This window comes from Charadrius vociferus, unplaced genomic scaffold (genome assembly GCF_000708025.1).
Source record: "Charadrius vociferus isolate BGI_N301 unplaced genomic scaffold, ASM70802v2 scaffold134, whole genome shotgun sequence".
Classification (NCBI taxonomy): Eukaryota; Metazoa; Chordata; class Aves; order Charadriiformes; family Charadriidae; genus Charadrius; species Charadrius vociferus.
Window position 1 is genome coordinate 1,480,812 of NW_009648333.1, and position 10,600 is coordinate 1,491,411.

The 10,600-nt window shown below is 41.5% G+C and overlaps 1 protein-coding gene across 1 annotated transcript in view; it reads right to left on the reverse strand.

Annotated features, from left to right (window-relative positions):
* BEND4 (BEN domain containing 4) overlaps positions 1-10,600 on the reverse strand; it is a 25,623-nt gene that overhangs the window by 456 nt on the left and 14,567 nt on the right. The window contains exons 4-6 of the mRNA XM_009885008.1: positions 7,900-7,991; positions 3,518-3,758; positions 1-17 (exon numbers count right to left, since the gene is read on the reverse strand). The exon at positions 1-17 is cut by the window's left edge and continues 456 nt beyond it. Of these exons, the coding sequence (XP_009883310.1) occupies positions 1-17; positions 3,518-3,758; positions 7,900-7,991 (350 nt within the window). The remainder of the gene's footprint in view (positions 18-3,517; positions 3,759-7,899; positions 7,992-10,600) is intronic.

The following is a 10,600-nucleotide window of genomic DNA, read 5'->3' on the forward strand; positions in this document are numbered from 1 at the left end:
GTGCATCCTAATGAACTCTGCAGGAAAACATGCAAGGATAAAAACCAACTTGTCTTTACAGCATCTGTTATTGCCCAGGCATCAAAAGCTCATGGGAAATAAGAAAGGGGGCATTACTGCTCTACTTAAGCAGAAGTAAAGCCTTATGGGGGATGCCATGATAATGCCACTTGGACCTATTTCTTTTCTGTACAGGTGTGTTTCTCCACATGCAGTGTATGTTTTTACACCCGAGCTAATTATGTGATGCACAGGCCCTGGAGATAAAATCCCTTCTTGTGGAAATAAAAAGAACTAATTCAAAGTGACGGCTGTGATTCAGCGTGTGCAATACACGTAAAAGTTAATGTGAACCAGGATGTATTTCATCCGAAACCTCTTGTGTATTTATACCTTAAGGTGATGACTCTCGTGATCTCTACGATCTCCCTCTGCTGGCTGCTTCAACACCTGCAGGCTGCAGTAGCCCACAGCCTGCTCGAAAATGTCACTACCATTATTTGGGTTTGGTGCTCCTTTCTGTTTGGAGTATCTTTCCTTTCAGTTCCCACTCTTTCCTTCCTGAATCTGACACCTATTTTTCAGAGACTAAATGGGCCTTAGAAATAGCTAAATGAGATGAGAGGGCTAATTTGGGGAGACTCGCAGTAGTTTTCAATGCAGGAGAAAATGAATTGTTCTGCATGTAATCTGGCTATTTAAGTAGCTGCTGCTTCCACATACAGCTATTTATATGTGATGATTACATTTTTTATAATTTCTTTTTCAGATTCTTTGACAGGCAATATGCTAAACTTGCAGAAGGCGCCTTACCAATTCTGGAGTTTTAACTGCTAGATGTAGCTCAAATAGGTGTATTTGGACTTTGACACATCCAAATACGATTTTAAATGTGAGGGCACCTTATTAGATATATTGGATACACTGTACCTCATATGGAAACCGAGCTTCTTATTTATTCTGTAGCATTAGTTATTCCCTCATGCGGTATTGTGTGTCCCAGGATATTTTTAAATTCTATTTTCTACTGTTGACAAGCCAACAGCACAATAAGTGGCGTAAGGTAACTTCATTACTGTCACCACATCTCGAGACCAGGGAATGCTGTGCTTTTACGTGAATTCCCGTGCCTGCAAGGTATCTCATCTGTTGGACAATTAGGACATGATTTTTGCATAGCTCCTCCAGCAGTGTGTCTGCAAAAGTGATAGCTATCTCAGTTTTAAATTCATTTCCCTAGAAATCCACACAGGCGACAGTAATTCCTACCTAGTTATGTTCACGTGGCGCTCCACAGCCTGGCGTTTTTCTCAGAGAAATGGTTACCACGTAGAGGAGTAATGCTGTAATTTAAGCATGCCAGCCTGTTTTAAAGCTGGTTCCAGACATCAGTCTGTTCTGGGAATACATTAAAAATGTTTAAAGATGTTGAAACTACCCTGAGTGCAGAGACAGAAGCAGTTTGTACTCCCTGCTATGGTGGGAAGGCGTAATTGGACATGCTGAGAATTAGTCAGACACTTGTTACCTTGGCTTGCAAATGGGAAGAAGGCAGTGGCTAACTCGTGGCACCGGAGAGAGTTGTCACGTTCGCACCCATACACGAAAGCCCAAAGGGAGAGCTGTCTACTCTGCTTTCTTAACTAGTCCTTAGATACTGAACGATTTGGATTCCAGTTCAAGCCTGTGGAAATTAAGGAAATTGGCCTTTCTCTTTCTCCCAAGGAGCACTCCACATGTTCTGTATGTCCAGGACCCCAGAAAGGAGAGCGGCCATAAGCAAAACTCCATTTGCAGGTGGAGTTACTTTTAGTCTTGGTGGAAGGCAGGGGGAAGAAAGGCGAAGAAAAGGGTATTAACTCTCTGATTGTGCATAAATTATTAGGTGAAACTGAAAGTCATTTATAAATGGTTAATATGCTCGTATTCAGCCTTCAGTTTCCAGAACTTCAGGGACCCTGAATCTCGCTCCTGACCTCTGTGCAGCATGGTGTGCAATGGACTTGCCCTTCTCTTAAGCTCTGATAGGGTATAAGGTCTGATAGAATATCACATAACAGCTTAACAGCTTCCTTTGTAGTAAAAAAACGAGCATCTTTCCCAAATTTGGCTATATGTAAAATCTGATTTCATCACCTCGTTACATCATTGTACCCCAACTAAAAGTCTGACCTACTTGGCTTTGTTGAATTCTTTTACCCTAGATGGGCAGAGATTCCGTCTGATGTATATAACCAGTTTGGACTCCAGTTGACTGACTAAAAATATTTTTATTGCTGACTGACCAAAATTTAACTTTTTACACTGCACTGATTAGTTCTTGAAGTCAGGTCAACCTGTATTTCAAATATGTGCTCATAAAATACTATAAATTGAGTTAATTAAAGAAATGATAAGCATACGCATTTATGAAATGCAGATGCTGATACCACAGGCATGTTTTTACCCGGGCTTTAAAAGGTCCTATTTTGTATGTGTCATTATAAAGTCTAGTAACAGGCCTTTCTAACAATTTTAGGAAATGAAATTTATGAACTGCCGTAATCATAGAATCATAGAATGGTTTAGGTTGGAAGGGACCTTAAAGACCACCGAGTTCCAACCCCCCTGCCATGGGCACGGACACCTCCCACCAGCCCAGGTTGCTCAAAGCCCCATCCAGCCTGGCCTTGAACACCTCCAGGGATGGGGCAGCCACAGCTTCTCTGGGCAGCCTGTGCCAGTGTCTCACCACCCTCAGAGTGAAAAATATCTTCCTAATGTTTAATCTAAACCTGCCCTCTTCCAGTTTAAATTAATAGAGAATTCTTCTCAGTCTAGACCATTTCCCTGTATTGTGCAACATCCTCACTCTCTGACACGGTGTAATGATTGCAGAACTCCCCCTCATTTGGAGACTAAACGTGGGGGAAAGTTCTTCCCTTACTTTTTCACTCAATGTTGTGTCAGTGCTCCAAACAAGAAGACCTTGACAACTCATTTGTATACGCTTTGTATCTACTCAACCTGTAGATGTTCTTGGCCTCACAAAATGTTCAAACCTGTTTTGAAACTTGGTTAGCTTTTAGGTCCAATGAGGCACCATGGCCTTGAGCGCCACGTGCACTATGCATTAGGCTATCAATATTCCTTTGGTTAATTTTGCTGTTTTGCAGTGTTTAAGAATGACTTGTTGGTTTACTACAAAAGGATAAAAGGATTGTTTGATTTTCCTTCTTTGCCTTTTCAAGTGTATCGGTGTCATGTGCCCGCGTATTTGTATCGTCTCTTAAATAAGCAGCCCTGTTTTTTCCCATTCAAAAAAGTAATATATACACATATATAATACATACATACATATATATATGTATGTATGTATGTATGTATAAAAAAAAGTGGAGGGTTTCTGGCTGCTTGTCACCTGCCTCTGAAACCCCTTCTAGTTCTGCCACTGTCAGCCAAATGCTTCTACTGAGCCAGAGCCAATGTGGTGAAATGAGATCACATATGGTGGACACTGAGCGAAAAGATGCAGTACCTCTGAGACATGTTACTTTTACTGGATCCAGAGGACGTCTTTCAGGACCTGTCTCTCCTGACTGCACTGACCTTTTCCTTTTCCCAAGGCCGCATGAGTACTTAAGCTCATCGGTTGTGAAAACAAATCTGATGAGATAGCGAAGGAGCCGTCGTCCATCTTTCTTGGAAGAATTTACAGCCTCATCCCACTGTTTACTAGTGATGTAGACAGGGTAGTTGTTCAGCAACTGCTTGCTCCCCTGAAAAAGTGAAATATTTCCGTTGCTTATTTTACAAGGCAAATAAGTAAAGATGTCAGTTGCAATAAAAAAATATGCTTTTTAACTAGCCGCGATACTGACAGCGAAACACATCCTGAAGTGAACACGTAATTGCTCTTACTGAGAACGAGCGCTTTTAAAATTACATTTCCATTTTCTAGAACTCAGATTTGGTAAGATACAAGAAATACATTTGGAGAGGTGGCTATTGATAATCTCCACTTTAACAAGCAGGTTAAAAAGAGTTAGGAACAGGGGACTGGATATACTATTTAAGTATAACTCTTCTTCTTAATCTGTTAAAATGCATAAAAAGGGTCTTTGAAGAGCGAGATCAAATGGATCACTTCATCACAGCTGACAGTTTACTTCAGAGGTGATTCTTTTGGTCTATTTTTATAATAAATTTATTACTTCTGTAGAACACACCTGAAACTTGACAGCAGTTATGTTACTGTGAAAAATATAAAGAAAATAAATAAAGGAACTATGAAAACTAAAAGCTTCATTATTATTAATGAATGCCGTATTAACTCAAATTATAGCTTTACAGAAATGCCACCATGTCAGCTGGAAAGAAATTTTGCTTTTAACCTTTATAATTTGTGTGCTTCAATATTCCAATGTTAAATGAATGCTGTGGGACTAATTATGGGGAGTCCTGTAATCCACACACATTTATAAGCCCTCTTTAGTCAATTGTACCTAAATTGTATTTAATTCTTGTTGCCCGCAAAATGCTATAGTTCAGGATTATCCAATTAAAGTAAGATAATACTGTTAATATACTTGAAGTAACTGAAGTACACAACAAAACCCAACCCCTAACCCACACCCTCCTAGAGACTCATTCACATCTACAGCTACACCTGTTTATTAAAACACATAAATCTGGGGGCTCAATTAGTAAAAGCTTTGCATAGCCCCCAGCTTTGACAGGAGTTCACAACAAACGAGAAAAACATGGGGCTGATGCTCAACAGAGGCAATCATGTTGGGGGCTCAATTAGTAAAAGCTTTGCATAGCCCCCAGCTTTGATAGGAATTCACAATGAACGAGAAAAACGTGGGGCTGATGCTCAACAGAGGCAATCACCCGTACACTGCACTTGTGGGCACCTGTTGCAAAGTTCTCCTCCTCGCTCCCAGATCTTTGATAGCTGAAAACTATTTTAAGGACCTCCTTTCATATATTTATTAAAGCATCCTGGGAGACAGCTTGGGAGCATCTTTGAAGTTCTTCCTCAGGTATTTGCTTCTATTTATTTCGCAAGTTTGATAAATGTGTGGAAGGCTGAATTTAATGAAGACTGTGATCGGGGGGGTCCTTTGAGAACCTGTTTGTATGATTCAGGGTATCCCCACCTCCCAGGGGTTTACCATCACTGGGAGAAGAGCCTGTGTGACTGTCTGCTACTTGTTTGCCTCAGTGCAAACTTAGCCAGTTTGGTGCAAACTGCTGGCAAAGGCAGCCACAACCAAATCCAGAACTCTGCAAAGGAAGCCAAAATATAAAGGAGGTGATGGGCTTTGGCTGTCTGATGGGCCCCTATACTTCCCCCAAAACACCTCAACCCCTTAGCTTGTAAATCCAAGCTTCTAATCCCCGAGAGAAAGACCTTTCACCTATAGCCCAACTCTGTCTATAACGGGAGACTTTCCCTTTGCACTTCACTTGTCTGCTCCCCCCACAGCAAAAGGGCCAAAAGGGTCAATTCCTCTGCCTCCACTCCTGATGCAAGCTGCTGCTTTAATTTTTGACAGATACGTGTCCCCCTGGGAAGCCAATAATACGTCTGAGGAGCTTTGCCGTGGAAAGACCACTACCCTCCACCTAGCCCAGCTCCCTGTTCTCTGCCAACGTGACAAAAGGGCTGGGGAGGGAGGAAGAGCAGGGAGGCAGCACGGAAAGCTCTTTGGGTGTATGATGCTCTTATGCTGAAGCAACGGTGACCACTCCATCTCAGTGGGAGCTGAGACTAGTATTTCCTTGGCTTGTTCCATCACAGAGGTAATACACAGGACCATCTGAACCCCACATTGGTACCAATTTATTTCAGCAGCAAGCTCAGCATCCCTTTTATATAAAGCTAATTACTTCCCTACCCTAGATTCCTGAAATGTACTTTTTTCCCTATTTAAAAAAAAACCCAAACTGTAGTGAAGCAAGGACCTTTCTTACTGATACTGGTGCAAAGGACAAGTTGCAGCTAACTCTGTAAGCACTGCTGTGCTTTTTGAGCCCGGCAGGCAGAAGCAGTGCAATGCAAGCCAGTATAGCACAGGGTAAGGCTCCAGGCTTGCTCGGGTGTGTTGGGGATGGATGCTCATGTGTGGCTTTGCTAAGTAGCAAGCTATCCTAAAAGTGACCTCTGTGTTTAAATGTACCGCACCGATGGAAATAGGGTGCAGAAAGGCCCAGCATCTAAATTTCATGAGAGCTCACATTACTATTAACCGAGGAGAAGGCAATAAATTGTGCGTATTTTCCTCAGCCCCAATTTTATTATACTTCTCTCTTATTCCCCCTGAAACTTAGGATATTTTTCCTCGTTCTTCTCCAAAGGCATGAGATAGTGTTATGCTACTCTGTTAAACAATTACTGGGTTCCTGCTATAGCTGCACTTTCATTACCTCCTCTGAAAGTAAAGCACTTCTGGGCAAAAGATTCTTGGTAAATATATGATGCAGTTTGGTGTGTCCAGCAGTCATTAAACTAAAACAAACAGAAAACCTTCCAGAAATGAAATAAGCAGACCCTGAAGGAAGAACCAAAGTACAAATGCGTTCATGCTTGTATTTGTACATGATTAAGCTTATGAATAAAAGATTAGCATCTATGCGTTTAATTGAATAAAAAATTCTGTCACATCATGACAAGCTATTCCATGTGGGACATTACAGAACAGCCTCAGTTTTCACAGTGCCTAAAAATTTTAGTTAAGCAAAAGAACATTTAAAAAAAGGAAAACGAATCCCTGGCATATATTTGAGTGACAATGGCTAATGATCTATATAAATATAAATATATATGTATCTCTCAAACTGCACAGGATAAAACTGAATGGAGGAGCAAAGTGATGCACACCTGAACTGCTGCAAAGCATCTCCAGTGAAACTACGGTAAGGTGGACGATGTGAGGCTTGCACTACATACCATTTATGGGCTAAGGGAAGTCAGACTAGACCTAAGTCTTCCCTCTTCCGATTTTGTTTGTGTAAATAATGGGCAGTGACATGTATACACTACAATATGACAACATGGATAGAGAGAACCTCAATTACAGACAGTCTAAACTAGAAAAGTCTCAAGAAAACCACTTCATTTGAGGCATTTTTACAAGCCTGGACAGAAACACACTGGAGCAAAATTAACGTGAGTTACAACAGAGCTGATGATAGATAAATCTACCTTCTAGAGAAGGGGAGGACTTAAATATCCTGCTTTTTCACTGCAGCACTTTCAAACAGAACATAATTACAAAAATCCCCAAACTCCCTATCGAGTATAAAATTGTCAACACTCGACATTTTGTTTGGGATGCTCTCTGGAAAGCAAGAGCACTCCAAAGACTTGCAGAAGTCTGTCTTTGGGTCTGGCTGCAAACTGAAGGAACGTCTATTTCGGTGTTAACCATCTCAGGGCTGCGTTAGAGCCACAGTAACCGTAGACACGTGCGTGCCTGCGTCCATACGCATGACGTGTCGGTGCTCCCCACGCAGGGGCTGCAGCCCCTGTGCACCGGCGGCCGCCGCGTGCAGCCACCCTCAATCACCCAGCTACAGTTTACACCAGGCTAGCCCTAGCCTAAGTTCCACCCACAAAAGTGACGTTTCTGAGGAAAGGTGAGAGGAAAAATTACCCAAAGCAAGGCAAGTGCAGCTGGTGCCGATGGAGGGAGTTACGCGCTGCTCAGTAAAGTCATCCTAGATTATACTAGTGATGAGTCTCCTCCATTTGGGGGATTACTGTACCTAAGAATGACAGTTTAATAATAGATTTTACATATTTTTACTACTAAATATATTCTTCCAGCACCTACTGATTTATTTGCCTACATGTTTTCAATGAATTGTCAAACATAAAGAGATGCAGCTTGTCTTCACTGTATATACTACCTCAGTCGGATGGTCTGTTGGCTGCGGTACCATAAGCTGGTTGTGATGCTGAAGTACAGTCTTCAAATAATCTAAAACAGTCTGGCAGGGCACTGCATGAAACAAATTGCAATTACTGTATATTAGCTATCTAGCACAAAATATAACAACAATAATATTAAATCAAGCAGTCTTCTTCAGGATCTGTTTTGCACATCTGTGAGATTTATTTCAAATAGGAAATACTCCTCATTCTGATTTGTGCAGTCATTTCATTCAATGAATATACGATGGATGCTGTATTTCCTATGCTGAGATCTCTGACATTGCTTTTATTTTCTGCCCACGAGTTTTCAAGGGTTTTTTTCCTAGTTTGAAATTATAATTAATACAAATACAAATTAGGTCAGCAGTAACGATAATAAGAAAAAAAATCTGTATATACTGTAAACAGCCCAAACCATACAAAGGAGAAAACATTTCTTGGACCTAAATCAGGCACTGATTAACATGTAAATATGCTCAAAAATTTTAGAACTACAGTCTGATTAACTATACTGAAGAGATTTAATGATTCATATGCTTTAATTTCTTTTCCCTCCCTCCTCCCAAATTTGTTATAAAACTAGGTGTTAGGCAAATTGCTTTTTTTCTCTTTCTCCTCCCCCCATTCCATACCCATCACTCTCATGCATTTCAGTAGTGGTACCAACATCCTATTCCCTTCTGCTGAGGTGATAGGTTAATTAGGGATGATTCAATTATGGGTCTCTCTTAAGCAGATGCTGCCACATCCCTGATTAACTCTGGAGTATTTTTGAGATACAGTGCTTTTCTCCTGAGCCTGAAACACCGTAGGAGAATTAAACAGATATTAACCCAAGTGACTTGTGCAAGACTAAATAAGCATTGTTTGTAAGGTACCCTATCACTCTCACACTTGGTATGGGTTGTTTTTGTAAAATATTCAGAGATAATCTTAGCTTCAGCTAAAAATCCAGAAAAAATATTTCAGTCTTCCTTCTTGATTTATTTTTTTATTACTTCTTGACATTCAGCCTTTACACCTGGAAAAATGTGGTGTTTTGGGCTTTGTCTTAAGCTGGCAATCTGAAAGCAAGCACTGAAATCACTAAGAACGTCTGAAGGTAGGATTTACAGGTATTTTGCAGTCTTTCCTGTCCTGGGCAGTCACACTGTGCAGCAGCTCTGCCCCTGTCTCGGCCGGCAGGGTGCAAAACACCATTACTCTGTGCAAAACAGACCCTGTACTAAGTGCTAAGCGGTGGTACACCCACCAGTCCACGTACAGAAGTCATGCAAAGTGCCTGAAATTAATAATAAATCCCTATGTCGTTTCACCCCACGCTGACTTCTCTGTAAAGATGACCCATCGGTGTAGTTACTCCTGTTTCATTTGACATATCACTCCCTGCCATAGGAGGTTATGCCTTAGGCAAAAGTTAGCATTTCGAGTGACTTGTACCTGGATTACTTCTCCAGTGACTTCAGTGCTTATTGCTAGACCAGGGCAGTGTCTCAGCAGTGTATCTGCTACACAGTGACACTGCCATATGAGCAGAAGAGCCCGGATGCTTTTTTTTTTTTTTTTTTGGTAGGAAAAAAAAAAAGCACTTTTAAGTGTCATCGGATGGTTTCAGAAAATGTTTCAATTCTCAAAAAGTCAGAAGGGCAGTCAAGTCTAAGAGTCCCACCGACATGTTCTGCGGCCTTCCTGTAATGAGAGCTCTGTATTTAGCATATAGCAGCAATCAAAAAATTCAATACAAGTTCTTACGTGGAATAAAGGAGAAAAATAACCACAGGTAACATTTTAGTACGCTGGATATTCATAAGAAGGCGTGGTTAAAAAAAGGATTTGGCTTTTTCCCCCCTGTTTTTTATATAGAAGAAGGCATATGTGGGAAAAGGAAAATACTTCTTTTTTTCCATGTGGATGGGCTGAAGTATAAGATTGCATTTTGAGAACCTTTTCTTACACTCTGTGTACGTTTGCTGTCTGGTATGCCCAAAACAAAGATTAAACTAGGAACGCCCATGCACGGGTTACTCTCTGATTAAGTAGGTGTCCAAAAAAGAGGCACAAGGATCACAAAGGCTCGCTGCCCCGCGCAGCATCAGAAACCCTGTGACAAGCTCAGCAAAACCTCCCACCCCAGTGGGTGCTACCACGGGTAACCAGCATCTCCCGTGAGATCCTGGATCTTCCGCGAGGTGACAGCAAGGATGGAAGGGGCTGCGATGGGTGATTTTACTACTGCCTGAGAGAAAACGTGCCTGATACTTGGACTTGGAGGAGAGTTGAGGGATACTCAGGAAATCAGAGCTCCTTGTGATGTATCCCTTTCCTGCCCTGTCTAAATGTGTCACTTTTTATTTAGCAAGCTCACCGAGGACACAGTTGCTGCAGCATCAGCAGCACCTGGGAGCTTTAGGCTGCTTTGGTCCCCGTGAAGTTGGGCGCAAAACAGCCCGTGAAGTTTGTGCTTGCTTCTCTGGCTATCTCGATCAGCAAAAGCCCCTGTTGGTGACCTGATGGCTTTCAGCCATACTCAGTATTATTACCTGTAATTATGTGGAACAACACTGGGCCTGAAATGGAACAAAATATAATGCGTCAAAAACCCCTCTAATTTTTAGGCGCTGATCTCACAGCAGGATGGTATTTTACCCACAGCGAGTAATTTCACTGCAGGCTATC